General features: G+C 44.9%; 1 protein-coding gene across 15 annotated transcripts in view; it reads left to right on the forward strand.

Annotated features, from left to right (window-relative positions):
• Positions 1 to 16,054, forward strand: part of LOC106562123 (CUGBP Elav-like family member 4) — a 176,326-nt gene that overhangs the window by 145,061 nt on the left and 15,211 nt on the right. For 2 of the 15 annotated variants that reach the window (XM_045689113.2, XM_082957774.1), the window contains exons 6-11: positions 6,294 to 6,482; positions 7,134 to 7,281; positions 10,955 to 11,137; positions 11,775 to 11,837; positions 12,375 to 12,455; positions 13,775 to 13,918. In XM_045689113.2, coding sequence (XP_045545069.1) covers positions 6,294 to 6,482; positions 7,134 to 7,281; positions 10,955 to 11,137; positions 11,775 to 11,837; positions 12,375 to 12,455; positions 13,775 to 13,918 — 808 coding nt within the window. The remainder of the gene's footprint in view (positions 1 to 6,293; positions 6,483 to 7,133; positions 7,282 to 10,954; positions 11,138 to 11,774; positions 11,838 to 12,374; positions 12,456 to 13,774; positions 13,919 to 16,054) is intronic. The other 13 variants (XM_014126743.3, XM_045689117.2, XM_014126744.3 and 10 more) reach the window with 11 other exon arrangements.

The raw sequence follows: 16,054 nt of genomic DNA on the forward strand, positions 1-16,054 counted from the left end.
ACTAACAATTCATCAACCCTTACAAAACCATCAGTTTGTTATAATCCACACAATAATTCACATTTCCTGTTGCTGCAGGATTACTCCTGCTGTGAGAAACTGGTCAAATGAAGATCCTACGCCTGTATATCTCCTCTCATATCTATTGTACCTTTTTACCAGTCTGTATCTATGGAAATCATTTTGTAATGATATATGAATACTATACATTATGTGTGTCCTAGAATATATATGCAATAGAAATGATTCAGCTTTGCAAGATTAATATTATTTCATGTTCAAATATGGAAATCGTCTCTGAAAAATATCTGAAATCAAAAATGTAATAATTGATTTAGTGCACACTCATTGGGAGGTACCTTTCCGTAGAGGAAAATAATCAATCATGGAAATAATGAATTCTCCTTCAGTCTAAAAACACAACATTCACACAGAGCTTATCTTTCAGTGTATTTCATTGGAAAATGGAATATACTAGCACAACTTATGAGTCTTAGGAGACTAGTTGTTACGTTTATAGTCGTAGGTTTTGTAGCAAACATGCTTGGACAATTCATTTGAGACCACGATAGTAGAGAATCAACAGTGGTACCAAAGTGTTTTACAGTATCATGCTGTATTTCTCGAAACACAAAGATCTCCTCCTACCCGACATGCTGAGAATCATCCTAATTATTGGATATCCTGCATCTCCTGTCAAACTGCAGTAATTACAAATTGGGGTTGTTATGCTTGTTATCTGGCATGTAACGGCCATCATTAAATATGTTTTACTAAGGGAAGATGATGAATAACACAGAATCTCCATGCATATTTTAGATTCACAGTCCCTGGCAGACACCTTTAGTTCATACACTCCTTTGATGTTTTGCTATAAATATTTACTTCAGCTCTCTGGCAACAGGATAGTGTCCTGGAAACCCGATGTCATTTACACATATTTCCCTTACTGATGCTGTCTGACACGTTTTGCAATAGCATTAGAAGTCACAAGCTTAGGGAGGGGTAAAAAAACAACTTTGGGTTTGTATGTCTGTTGCTGCGCTGAGCCCCTGCCCTGCCTAGCCTGCAGTAACATAGGGTCAGTACCAAAGCCAGCTAAATCACTTGAGATTTGCTCAACGGCAGATGAACTGTCCAAGGCGACATATGGAGCCCCAAACAGACCCGGAGTTGTATCCAGAGCCATCCAAAAGCTCATTAATAATCTATATTATCCATATCTCTCCCTCAACCCCTGCACCTGTTACTTCTATATCCTACGTCCAAGTCCCAGTCAGATTAATAGGCAAGGTGGCCATTAGTACCGAGCTAAGGCTTTGATACCGAAGGGGATGCAGTTCATTTGGATAATATCAGTGCCACATGTCGCCAACAACCGACTAACAGGAGGCAGGATCCAGAGAGGCTCTCTAACCTACTGCCAGCTGTGGGGTCTGGACCAGTCTCGCACAAAGAGCTCTCTCTTAATGTTCAACTCTAGAGCATCTGTGTTAGCTGGCAGCCACACCCGGCCGTAAATAATACCTGCACAGACCAAAATACATTGGGTGGTAATGAAAGCAATGGTAATGAAGGGAAAGGGCGAGGGACGCCACCGAAGGGCAGCGGCTGATAGATCAGGTCAGGCCTTTAATTGATGCAGATTGCAGGTGCCCCTAATTGAACTTAAAAGGTAATCAGGCTCCAAACAGGCCGACGCTCTCTTGGTTCAGCTGTTGAATTAAGGCTGTGGGGAGAGAGAGAGAGAGAGAGAGAGAGAGAGAGAGAGAGAGAGAGAGAGAGAGAGAGAGAGAGCGAGAGAACTAAAAAAGGCGGAGACACAGGTGGCAGGGCTTCAAATGGCAGAGCCGGGGGCAGACTGCACCCAGCAAATTGCAGACATGGCCGTGTTCTGTGTCGCACTGGCGGTGACAGGGTCTGCTGAGCACAGTAGTGTTGGCAGGCGTGAGACAGTGTGTGAGAGGAGGGAAGGGAGAGAAAGAGAGGTAGTGGAGAGCCAGATTAATGAGAGATAGCACAAAGCTAAAGAGCATAACACATAATACTCTCTCTCTCTCTCTTTCTCTCTCCTACGCTGGATGAAAGCATGATCCAATTTCTAACACAGATACTAGTACGAGAAGAAAAACTTTTATTGCTTGAGATTGCTTACACTGTGTGTGTATTTGGCTAGGTATTTACTTCATGTAAATAGTGTTGATATGGTTTGTATTTTAATGGTGTGTTTGTGTGCGTTGTTAAAGTGGGTGAGTGTAGTGGGTAGATCATGTTTCCACTTCCACTGGTGAACAGTATGGACCAATGCAGACAAAAAGACAGACAGACAGACTGAGACACATACCTCCCATCAGGCCCACGGGGATGTGAAGAGACTGGTTCAACTGGAGTTGAACTGGAGATCCACATGGAGGCCTCATCCAATTACTGGACAAACTTGTCTTTTATTTGATTATGTCATTTACGGCTTTGGGTTTAACCCTTTCAGCAAGGATGGAGCCCAATAATGTCACTAAACCAGGGTTTAGAGGACTATTTTAGTGCAACAGCTTACAAAGCATTCTCTGTTTTTACATCCTATTGAGGAGACTGGAATTTCTGCTATGTCCATGAAGTATATAAGTTGAATGATTACAGAACCATTCTACATGGTTGCCATTATGATAGTAAAGTAATGGTTTGTCATTAGTATTCTGTTAAGACAGGCTTCCACACGTTATTGGCCATATTGTGTCGTCATAAGCTTCTGCTGAGGATAAAGTCTGTGTGTGTTTACATGTCTGTATAGTACCCACTTTACACCAGTGTCTTCATACCAGGGCTATGAGCAGATAAAAACCTAATGCCGTTTTACTCTTGTAGCTTATTTCTAATCCCTCAATTACATTTCCTTCTTTTTTTTTCACGTTTTGGCCTGTACACAAAATCCAATGTGAGTTTTTCACAAGTCAAGTGTGTTCTCAAAATTAGATTAGTTATTGAACCTGTGACAAATTCCTCAGCTGTACCCATCAAAAGTGAAGGCTCCCTGTTGCCCCTTATCAAATTCACTGGATTCATTTTATTTGGAGATAGGAGTCATGCCGTTGGAGGTTATTATTTTTGTATGTTTGTCAGGTTATGATTTTCTGCTGGGAGAGAGAGAGAGAGAGAGAGAGAGAGAGAGAGAGAGAGAGAGAGAGAGAGAGAGAGAGAGAGAGAGAGAATATCTAGTGGCTGAATTATTCCCAGTTTTTTTCAGATGGATGATGTCCTCTGATCCCTTCCAGTGAGTTCTCCCTCTGAAGTCCCCTCTCTCTCCTAGAGATTGGGCTGGAGATCCAGTCAGGATGTATCAGGTAGAATAACAGAAAGTAGAAGGTATGAAATCCTTTGTTCTGACACGAGATATGTTTCGATAGGGTGAAGAGGCTCTGACTGAGTCAATTCTGTTTTAGGGTATTTTTTGAGAGTAAGATTCTAAGCCCAGCACAGTTTGTTCTCTCTCCAGTACCATAGTGAATAGGAGCTGTGGTAGTGTTTCAGTTTTAGTGCTACTTTAGGCTGGCTCTGCAGACTGTATCTTGCTCCCTGATACGCTACTCTGCTCTGCACTATGCAGGCGGGGAGACACCAGTGAGTCCTGAGTCACAGTTCTTTGAGTAGAGGCTGCCCGGAGCGCTACCCTTCCCAAGCCTTCTTCTTGCTGCTCACAATGTGTTCTTCATGAATAAATGAAGAATTGTTAATGAAAAATGGTTATAAATAGATAAAGGAATACACAGCTACATAAAGCAGAAGATGAATGTGATCTAAGTGCCAGCCCCTCGCTCTGTTAAAGGAAAAGGGAAGCGGGAGCAGTGCAGAGGTGCGGTGCGGCCGTTCGGAGAGGCGCTGGAGGGATGTTTGCTCAGCGCAGACCTCATTAAAACCGACAGCCCCGTCCCTCCACCGGCCCCAGCAGAAGATAGGAAAAGAACAGTGAAAGGTCAGGAGGTGGGAAGGAAATGAAATGAGAAAGGACAAAACAGTGTACCATTAGGGCGGCACTCCGCCATATTGATTCAGCTAATTGAAATGGCATCTTGGGAGCAGAACCAGATGGGTCCCCCTTGGCCTGAGGTGAGGCGCTGGCTGGCAGGTGTAGGGATGAAGAGGGCTGGCTCCTCTGACAGGAAGAATCCAACATGACACACACTGTCCCCCCAGGGTGCAGGCTGACACCCCTCCCGACACCCACCCAGCCTCTACTGCACAGTCTAGGAGACACACACACTATTATTGGTGGATGGGCTCAACACTCACTCACTGAATTCACATTCACCGCGTGAGGCAGTTGGTTTGTTTCTGTTTGTTGGGGGACTTTGTGTTTGTTCTGTTTTGCTTTTGCTTTTGGGACCCAGTAGTGGTTACATTCTGGCTGTTGACACACACACATACACACACACACACACACACACACACACACACACACACACACACACACACACACACACACACACACACACACACACACACACACACACACACACACACACACACACACACACACACACACATACACACACTAGTCCTCATCTCTCGCTGTCTCCCTGTAGTTTCCATCTCTTTACGATTTGTACTGTGCAAGGAAATATTGAAATCAAAATACAAATCAAAGCAGGCATTTGTGCTGACCCTGTCAAGATGACACATTATATGAAAGATAATCATACAAGTTATGATTATGGAGTCCTTTTCTCTCCCCGTGCCTTTGCTTTTATGATCTGGCTAATCACATCCTGACTTCCCCCTGGCTGCCTGTGTCCTTCTGTCCTTTCCTGGGTGCAACCACAGAAGCAGTTCCTGGGTATCTCTCTCTCTCAGCGCAGCGTGCACTGGCTGGAATTAAATGGCATCTGGGCCTCTTGACAGTGTCTGAGGCTTTCTGTGTCTGTCTCTATGCCTGTCTGGCAGCCTCCTCTCCTCTCCTCCCTCTCCTCTCCTCTCCTCTCCTCTCCTCTCCTCTCCTCTCCTCTCCTCTCCTCTCCTCTCCTCTCCTCTCCTCTCCTCTCCTCTCCTCTCCTCTCCTCTCCTCTCCTCTCCTCTCCTCTCCTCTCCGCTCCGCTCCTCTCCTCTCTGCTCCTCTCCCCTCCCCTCCTCTCCTCTCCTTTCCCTGGACATCATATGAAGAACTGACTCTGGTCTCTGTCTCTCAAATGATTTAATTGGATCCAAACTCAGAAGCACAGACGTCAATACAGCACTATATCTGCCATAAGGCACTGTCATTAGTCAATACTTCTCCCTGTGCACGCCAAAGGCTCCAGTCAGACCTCATTATGGAGTATCGTATTCAGTTGAGCGGCAGGAGGGGGACTGGGACTACTCTGGGACCACACTAAGGATCACAGTTCACTCCAATGTACACTGAGTATACCAAACATTAGGAATGCCTTCCTAATATTGAGTTGCACCCCTCCCCCCTCCCCTTTGCACTCAGAACAGCCTCAATTTGTCGGGGCATGGACTCTACAAGGTGTCGAAAGCGTTCCACAGGGATGCTGACCCATGTTGACTCCAATGCTTCCCACAGTTGTGTCAAGTTGTCTGGATGTCCTTTGGGTGGTGGACTATTCTTGATACACACGGGAAACTGTTGTGTAAAAAAAACAGCGGTGTTGCAGTTTGTGACACAAACCGTTACGCCTGACACCTGCTACCATGCCCTTTTTAATAGCACTTCAATATTTAGTTTTTCCCTTTCAATCTCTGAATGGCACACATACACAATCCATGTCTCAATTGTCTCAAGACTTTAAAATAATGTTTTAACCTGTCTCCTCCCCTTCAGCTACACTGATTGAAGTGGATTTAACAAGTGACATTGATAAGGGATCATAGCTTTCACCTGGATTCACCTGGTCAGTCTATGTCATGGAGAGAGCAGGTGTTCCTAATGTTTTGTACACTCAGTGTGTACACTAGTAGTCTAAAGTTCACTAAACCCACAGATCATCTACTATTCCCACTGTCTCTACACAGCTCAGATTGGAGTCATTCAAAACATGCACTGAGTCAGCTCAGACCTTGTGTGGTGTGTGTCTGGTGTTGTGTGGTGTGTGTCTGGTGTTGTGTGGTGTGTGTCTGGTGTTGTGTGGTGTGTGTCTGGTGTTGTGTAGTGTGTGTGGTCATGACTCAGTATGGTGTGCGTATGAGTAGGTTGGTGTGTGTCCAGCGCTGAGGTGTGTGCATAGTCATTGAGGAATGTGTATGACTGAGTGTGGTGTGTGTCTGTCCAGTGCTGAGATGTGTGTTGTCTTGACTGATTGCAGTGTGCGTATCCCCAGGGGGCGTCCTCCAGCCTGGTGGTGAAGTTTGCCGACACGGACAAGGAGCGGACCCTGCGTAGGATGCATCAGATGGCGGGCCAGCTCGGCATCTTCAGCCCCATGACCATCCAGTTTGGGGCCTATGGCGCCTACTCTCACGCTGTAAGTCTCGGCTCTACGGGGGAGGAGACGGTGAGCTTTTACACTCTGCGCATGCGAGTCACGGCTCCTCCTGATAGCTAGCTATACACACTCTGTCTATCTATGTTCACACCTGAAGTTAACATCTCCTCAAGTTTGGAAACTGTAGAGTTTGCACTCACACTGTAACTAACAGCTCGCCCTGCCAGGTGAGAATCACCCACTCACGCACAGTAAAGCAGTCTGTCTGTCTGTCTGTCTGTCTGTCTGTCTGTCTGTCTGTCTGTCTGTCTGTCTGTCTGTCTGTCTGTCTGTCTGTCTGTCTGTCTGTCTGTCTGTCTGTCTGTCTGTCTGTCTGTCTGTCTGTCTGTCTGTCTGTCTGTCTGTCTGTCTGTCTGTCTGTCTGTCTGTCTGTCTGCTCTCTAGCGTCATCTCATTATATTGCGTTATCTGTTGTTTGTAATGAGCAGCAGCACTGTAAAGCAGCGGTGCTGTTAAGTAGCAGGGCTCCGTGGCAACAGAGACCTGTCTATTCAACAACATGACCAAGCAAACAGTGATGTGAAAGTAAACATGCCCCTCGTCCTGCGGCGATTTCACCCTGCCTCTCTCTCTCTCTCTCCCTCCCTCTCTCTCCCACTGCCTCCTTCTCCCTCCTCTTTCCCTCACCTCCCCTTCCTCTCTCTCTCTTCAATGCCACAGCAGATGATGCAACAGCAAGCAGCACTAATGGCGGCGACCCAGAACTCGTATCTAAACCCCATGGCAGCCATCGCTGCGGCACAAATGCAGCAAATGGCAGCTTTCAACGTCAACGGTCTGGTGGCTGCCCCAATGACACCCTCCTCAGGTACAAATACACAGCCAGGACTGGACTCCCCGTCCTTCCCCAACCCTCCCTCCTACGTGCCTGTAATACTTCACTATATTCATTAGTGAGCCTTGTACAAGCCGTGCTAATGTAATGTATTCTGCCCTGGCTGTTAGTACATTTCTTTAGACGTTATCAGGTTTCTTTTCATCTCTGTCTCTTTTAAAAGGGAGAAAAAAACTGTCTGCCTTTTGGTAGTGGTGAAGTCTAGAGAAAAAATTGTGTGCCCTTTTGGTAGTGGTGAAGTTAGAGATGACATTGCCAGAGTGACAGAGGGCCCTAAAGTAAGATAGAGAAGACGTGTCGTGAGTGAGGCATGATGGGTTATGATGTATGACATCCCCCGGCCCTCATTGGCCGCCACAGTGTACGGCCTCTCTCTTTTTTTCTCTCCCTCTCCCAGTCTCTCTCCCTCTCTCCATCTCTCTCTCTCTCAATTCAATTTCCATTTCATTTTCAATTTAAGGGGCTTTATTGGCATGGGAAACATATGTTTACATTGCCAAAGCAAGTGAAATACATAATAAACAAATGTGAAATAAACAATAACGATTATACTCACAAAAGTTCCAAAAGAATAAAGACATTTCAAATGTCATATTATGTCTATATACAGTGTTGTACTGATGTGCAAATAGTTAAAGTACAAAAGGGAAAATAAATCAACATAAATATGTGTTGTATTTACAATGGTGTTTGTTTTTCACTGGTTGGCCTTTTCTTGTGGCAACAGGTCACAAATCTTGCTGCTGTGATTGCACACTGTGGTATTTTACACAATAGATATGGGAGTTAATCAAAATTGGATTTGTTTTCGAATTCTTTGTGGGTCTGTGTAATCTGAGGGAAATATGTGCCTCTAATATGATCATACATTTGGCAGGAGGTTAGGAAGTGCAGCTCAGTTTCCACCTCATTTTGTGGGCAGTGTGCACATTGCCTGTCTTCTCTTGAGAGCCAGGTCTGCCTTCAGTGGCCTTTCTCAATAGCAAGGCTATGCTCACTGAGTCTGTACATAGTCAAATCTTTCCTTAGTTTGGGTCAGTCACATTGGTCAGGTATTCTGCATTTGTGTACTCTCTGTTAAGGGCCAAATAGCATTCTAGTTTGCTTAGTTTTTTTGTAAATTCTTTCCAATGTGTCAAGTAATTATATTTGAGATTTCTCATGATTTGATTGGGTCTAATTGTGTTGCTGTCCTGGGGCTCTGTGGGGTCTGTTTGTGTTTGTGAACAGAGCCCCAGGACCAGCTTGCTTAGGAGGCTCTTCTCCAGGTTAATTTCTCTGTAGGTGATGGCTTTGTTATGGAAGGTTTGGGAATCGCTTCCTTTTAGATGGTTGTAGAATTTAACGGCTCTTTTCTGGATTTTGATCATTTTCGGGTATCGGCCTAATTCTGCACTGCATGCATTATTTGGTGTTTTACGTTGTACACAGAGGATATATTTGTAGAATTCGGCATGCGGAGTCTCTCAATTTGGTGTCTGTCCCATTTTGGGAATTCTTGGTTGGTGAGTGGACCCCAGACCTCACAACCATAAATGGCAATGGGTTCTATAACTGCTTCTAATTTGTAGGTCAGATTTTTGGTTCCTTTTGAATGCATAGAAGGCCCTTCTTGCCTTGTCTCTCAGATCATTCATAGCTTTGTGGAAGTTACCTTAGGCCGAGGTATGTATAGTTTTTTGTGTGCCCAAGGGCTACGGTATCTAGATGGAATTTCTATTCATTGTCCTGGCAACTGGACATTTTTTGCAACACCATTATTTTTGTCTTACTGAGATTTACTGTCAGGGCCCAGGTCTGACACAATCTGTGCAGAAGATCTAGGTGCTGCAGTAGAACCTCTATGGTTGGGGCCAGAAGCACCAGATCATCAGCAAATAGTAGACATTTTACTTCAAATTCTAGTAGGGTGAGGCCAGGTGCTGAAGACTGTTCACATTCCCATTGCCAATTTGTTGATGTATATGTTGAAGAGGGTTGGGCTTAAGCTGCATCCCTATCTCACCCCCTGACCCTGTGGAAAGAAATGTTTGTGTTTTTTGCCAATTTTAACCGCACACTTGTTGTTTGAATGCGAGACTCGGGTTTTCTGGGTCTCTATATTTTTGGTTGGACAGGTTTCTCAATTTCTTTCTTAGGTTTTTGCATTCTTCATCAAACCATTTGTCATTGTTGTTAATTTTCTTAGGTTGTCTGCTTGAATTCTTTAGATTTGATTGGGAAGCTGAGAGGTCAAATATACTGTTTAGGTTTTCTACTGCCAAGTTTACACCTTCACTATTACAGTGAAACATTTTGTCCAGGAAGTTGTCTAGAAGTAATTTAATTTGTTGTTGCCTAATTGTTGCCTATTTGTTGTTGCCTGATTTCCACACTACTTTCCTTTCATCTATAGCATTTCTTAATATTATTCAGTTCCTTTGGCTTTGATGCCTCATGATTGAACATAGCTCTGTTCAAGTAGACTGTGATTTTGCTGTGATCTGATAGGGGTGTCAGTGGACTGGCTGTGAACCCTCTAAGAGATGTTGGGTTGAGGTCAGTGATAAAGTAGTCTACAGTACTACTTCCAAGAGATTACCTATATGTGTACCTCCCATAGGAGTCCCCTCGAAGCCTACCATTGACTATGTACATACCCAGCGTCCGACAGAGCTGCAGGACTTTTTGTTGGTTATGTTGGTTATGTTGTCGTAGTTGTGTCTAGGGGGGCATATGGAGGAGGAAATGCTGTCACCTCCAGGTAGGTGTTTTTTCCCCTGTGTGCTGAGAGTGTCAGATTCTTGTCCAGTTCTGACATTTAGGTCGCCACAAACTACTACATGTCCCTGGGCCTGGAAATGGTTGATCTCCCCCTCTAGGATGGAGAAGCTGTCATCATTAAAGTATGGGGATTCTATTGGGGGAATATAGGTAGCACACATGAGGACATTTTTCTCTGTTGAGATAATTTCCTTATTAATTTCTGTAAAATGTTCCTGTTTTGACTAATTTAATAGAGTGGGTTAGGTCTTTCTCTCTCTTTCTCTCTCTCCCTCTCTCTCTCTCTCTCTCTCTCTCTCTCTCTCTCTCTCTCATGGGCCACTGTTTGTGTGTTTCCGGGAACACGGCCAATCTGATGACTTTGGATGCAAAGTCCTTGACTATACAATATACGAGCAAAGATTTGTGGGAGATAATCCTGGACCTGAGTTTGACCTGTCTTCCTGGCCCTTGTCGTGAAGAGCTTTGATGGCTCGACACTAAGTAGGCTGACTGGCCCAAGACAGGGGCTCCACGCGTCTCTCTAAATGAATTAAATAAAGTGGCTCAGTCACCTCTGCATCCATCCACCATCTGTAATCCACAAAGCCTACATACACCCAGGTAATGCCTATCAAATTTAATCCTACATGACTTAAATGCCCTTCACCGGGATTAGGGAGAAGAATAATAATCCATCTGGCAGAAGACGAGAGAGCATGGACAAGGTGACAAACCTGAAATGTGACCAGGGGGAGAGGCTGAGGCCACTAACAGACAGAGAGGCCCCAGCCCCAGTGTCCAATTAGACGCTGGTCAGAGAGAGGCTGCAGACTGTGGAGTGTGAACCATGTCCACCATGGCCTGTGGTCCCAGTAATGAAACAGGGTTGCTCTATTTACAGGCACCAGCACGCCGCCGGGTATCAATGCCACGGCCGTGCCCAGCCTAGCAGCACCCATGGGGGTCAACGGGTTCGCATCCCTCCCGCCCCAGACCAACGGTCAGCCTACCAACGAGCCAATCTACACCAATGGGATCCACCCCTACCCAGGTGAGACAGCCAATGGGATTCACCTCTACTCAGGTGAGCCAATTTAACAGCAGTTTCATTCATTTGACATGTAGCCTTTTCTTAACTAGGATAAAACCATTATATATGATATTTTTGTAGAGGGAGACCTGGCAAGATAGTCTTAGGTGACTGCCATACTGCAATCAGAATAGGAGTGTGACGGTGTTTCTGAGAGTCAAATATGAGTTTGACATTCATGATGAGTGAGTCAGTGCATCCATCAGTGCATTATGGTTAATATGATGAGCCTCAGAAGCTCCTCCTTAGCTTCTTAATGCTGTATGCTCCTGATGATTCCTGAACAACTGACACATCATCATGCACTTGACTCCTTGATGCATTATGTAAGGCAGCTGCAGTGATAATGAACCACAAAGCAGTTTGTTTGGCATGTTGTTAATATTTGATGCAAACATCTGGGGGGCGAACAGGAATTTTGAAGAACTGTGAAATATGACAACTCTAATCTATGTGTGACTCTGTCCTCTGCCTCTCTCTCCCGCTCTCCCTCTCTTTCTCTCTTTCTCTCTCTCCATCTCTCTCTTTTCTTTCTTTTTCTTTCTCTCTCTCGCTTTATCTCCCTCTCCCTCTCTTTCTCTCTCTCCCTCTTTCTCTCTCTCCCTCTCTCTCTCTCTTTCTCTCTCTGCAGCACAGAGTCCTACAGTGACTGACCCTCTCCAGCAGGCTTACGCCGGTGTGCAGCACTACGCAGGTGACCTGCCTCTCCTCACTCCTCCCCTCTCTCCTCCATCTCTTTCTCTATCGCTCTCACTCTCTCCCTCTCTCCCTCTCTGTCACTCTAGCAGACACTATGGCTGCTAAAGATAGCCCAGAGGACTGGCCAATTTTCTCCAGGATTAGGAAACTTTACATTAGGATTTGAACGGATTTCCATTGGACTTGATTATACACCCACACAAAAATCTTAATTCCAAAAGTACACTGAGAACTGTGTTCCGGACACCCCTCTACATGATCGTGACATAGATAGACAGACACTGAGACATCTCCTCTTTAACCATGTATCAGGATAGGAATAGGCTCTCGTTCCTGTATTGTATGTGTCCCTGTTTAGACAGTGCATTCCCTTTGTGTAGTGATCCACAATGAAAATGAGCTCGGGCTCCAAGCCGTAATGCAATTTATTTATTCAGTGTCTGGAGGACGTGAACAATAGAATAATGATTTAAGTTGTCGCAAATGGAGATGTAATATTCCACTCTGGCTCTTCTCCTTCTCTTTGCAACAGCAGCCTACCCTGCCGCCTATGCACCAATCAGTCAAGCGTTCCCCCAGCAACCCACCATCATCCCCCAGCAACAGAGAGAAGGTAAGAGCTAGCGGGCGCGCCCACCCAAGATAAAAGGTGATAATTACCATGTTCCATTCTAATGTACGGCTGCTTTGAATTAGCCAGGGAGAGGAAACACTGGGCTGGAAAATGGGAGAAAAAGAGAACTTCATTTAAAAGGAGTTTAACATTAGCAGGCAGCAAGATGGAAAAGTTACTCTGTCATTATTCAAAAACTGCACTAATTCAAACTCGCAGTGTTCGACTGGTTAATCAGTCCATTACAATGTGTTTAAGTGGTTATGAATATTCATTAGATTAATTAGCTGCATGCATAATCATTTATTAACATTCCTAGTTTAGTGTTAGTACCACAGCATTAAATGTAATAAAGCATAGGATATGCTGTAATGGTAAATCACTCTTCCTGACACTGTTTGCCAGATATAATTATTCATTTATGTTATTGTACAGTATGTGATGGTTATAAATATGATTATTAGTCAACGTGGAAAATCTGAAATTACTCTAAGTGTTCTAACATTGCATAAGGGGGATAATTTTATTTCAGTGTGTTTCGCCCAAGCATTGTGGTCTACCTGCCCCCATCCTTGAGTTAAATTAAGCTTGCGTTAGGGTTATGTGACTGCTATACTTTGTGTATGCTGTGTACATTAAGCCACAGAGCTGCTCCTCCTGCAGACAGTGTGTCAGCTCCACTGGCCTGTCTCTGACTCAGATCTGGATCCTTCCCTCTCTGGCTTGGCTGTTGGCTGGTCTCCCAGTCTGCAGCCTCCAAGAGACTGCAGCCGCAGCAGCCCCCATTTCATGAGACACACCTAAACTAACAAACAGGCAGAATAAAGCCATAAGCTCAGACTGTAAAACCACAGCTCTCTATCATACTGTGTGTGTCCTCTATCTGGGCCAGGGAGTCAGTCAGCAACAGCCTCTTATCAGCCTTCTCACTAGCCACAGACTCATCTCGTCATGCTATCATCCCCGAGCAATGAGACAGGGAACAATCCATGCAGCCACTAGTGCAGCCCACATCTCTCTCTCTCTCTCTCTTTCTCTCTTTCTCTCTCTCTCTCTCTCTCTCTCTCTCTCTCTCTTTCTCTCTTTCTCTCTCTCTCTCTCTCTCTCTCTCTCTCTCCTCATCAGAAGGCCATGTACTGTATGTGGCACCTGGGTGTGTGTGGAGACTGAAGCGAGATTGGGAGCCAGTCAGTCCTGTCCTACTGTCAGCTAGTAATTGGGGCAGACACTGGGCTTATGTCATCATGTATGCTCTGCCTGTCCTCTCCTTCTATTTCCCCATGTAACCTCTATAGTTTGTTGTTGTTATTTCCCTCCAGGGCCGGAAGGCTGCAACCTGTTTATTTACCATCTGCCCCAGGAGTTTGGAGACGCAGAATTAATGCAAATGTTCCTGCCTTTCGGCAACGTCATCTCCGCCAAAGTCTTCGTGGACCGGGCGACCAATCAAAGCAAGTGTTTTGGTGAGTCAAAGCTGTCATCTCTGCTGAGAAAAAAAAAGAATTGGATGAGAAGTCGACTGTGATGTTTGGCAATCTTCTCATGTCCCATTTTGGATTCTGCATTTAGTTGTGTTTTCCTTTATTCCCTGTGTCTATCCTAATCAAGTTGCAATTAACATTTTAAAAGTGGCGTTACATGCGAGTGAGCAGGGAGGAGAAGAGAGGGGGATGCGTGCTTCGCTCCTTAAGTTCAACTCATCAGCAGATGCTTATGAGATACTGGGAGCAGGTGAGAGTGAGATGGAGTGGAGGAGGGGCGATTTGTTTCTAACTACCTACAGTTTAAGCCCACAGCTACCCAAGTTCAAGTACATGCCTGTCACCATGTAGCTAGACATGTAGTATAGGGGAATATAGTCCTTCTGGCTATTAGCGTTTCACCTTCAACAAACATACTATAAAACTATGGTTCCCCAGCCTCCATAGATAGCCCCTAGAGACCCAGCCTCCCAGCCTCATTTCCAACACCTTCCTCCCACACAGCCTGTAGGGATGAGTCTGGGTGGTGGTGGAGGATGTGCAGGTGGACTGTGTGATCTTCAGGAGATAATAATAGACCTGTTTGAGCCCTAGACAGCAGCACCCACGAGATGAGGAGCTGGACTCCAGAAACGGACCACTGGCCTCCTATATGGGTTGTCTAGGATGAGAATAGCATGTCTATCACTGCTCTATGAGGAAGGACAAAGAGGCTGTGACCTCACGCATCTCACCATTATTTTCCCATGCAGCTATTAATTAAGATCTTGGCTGAAAAACAATCATTTAACCTCTCATTTTTTCTCCTTCCTTTTTATAGTCTGAGCCCCGGGGCTCTTGTGAGAGACATTAACAAATTAGACAGAAGATGCTATGCATTAAGTGAACTAAATCATTACTCTCCTGCAGCAACAGGGGAAGCAATTTGATCCCTCTTCAGTTCAAAAGGGGAGATTGAATTCTTCCTATGCACATTAGATGCAACACACACATACACACAATGCATGTACACACACGTATACACGCATAATACGTGTGGGTGTGTGTATGCGTGTGTGTGCGCACACACCTTATGATTCTCAGTGATTGACAATAGGCAATGTGCCAATGTCATCATTATGGAATCCAGGGTAGTCATTGACTTACTGAGATGAGGCAAAGTCACAGTTTAAAAGTGACATTGGCAAAGTGAAAAATAATGTTTCAACCTTCCAAAACCATTAAGACCGTTTCCATGGCAATTGTGCATACCAAGACATCCACTCTAGCAATTGTTAGTTGTTGGTGTTAATATCAGAATATCAGATGTGCAGCTGAAGAAGATGGTGGATCCGTCACTGAACGGAGTAGGATGTTGAGTTTCTGGCTGTTTCAAGGTCTTAGTCTGAGGTCTGTTGGGATACACTGTTATTTTAATCCTCCATGTTTGTTACTCAATATTGACATTTAAGGATGATCAAAGCTCACCTCTCTAAGTGGAAGCAAAATGTGATTTTAAAAGGTCCTCTGAAAACACTGCATACACACTCGCTTACTAACACTTACCGTTGAAATAGATTATCCTCTGTTTTTAGAAGAACAGCAAGCAGCACTCTATTGTTTAGGTTGGCTTAAAGTGGGAGCAGTCCCCTTCAAGCCGTTTCACAACGTCCGTCAGCATCTAGCTGTGCAGTTCCCTACAGCTTAGACACTGTACCAGTCACCGCACCGGGAGTCATGCAGAGCTGTAGAATGATAAGACTGTAGTCTTTGTCAGTACTCCACTCTCACCTGCAAATCAAACCTTGTCCGTAATACCCTGCAATGATTTTACAGAGGACTGAACATCGTTTTCTCAGCTGAAGAGCTGCGAGGGAACCATGAAATGATGATTCATACATGATAGTATTCAATCTCCTCTCACAAAGGCTGTTTAGGGTGTTTTACATTGTGCTGTACACTGAATGTGTCCCAGTGAAGTGCTGCTTGTCCTTCTGAAGCGTACGGTGCTGTATAAAACATCATAATAAACCTGGCAGCTGACTGATTTACATGGTGTAAAGGGGGCCAGGATTTACCACGCTTCTAGTCTGCTCTTTTCTTTGTCCTCTCTTTCTTCACCCTCTTCTTCTTCCCCTT

This window comes from Salmo salar, chromosome 11 (genome assembly GCF_965601325.2).
Source record: "Salmo salar chromosome 11, fSalSal1, whole genome shotgun sequence".
Lineage (NCBI taxonomy): Eukaryota > Metazoa > Chordata > Actinopteri > Salmoniformes > Salmonidae > Salmo > Salmo salar.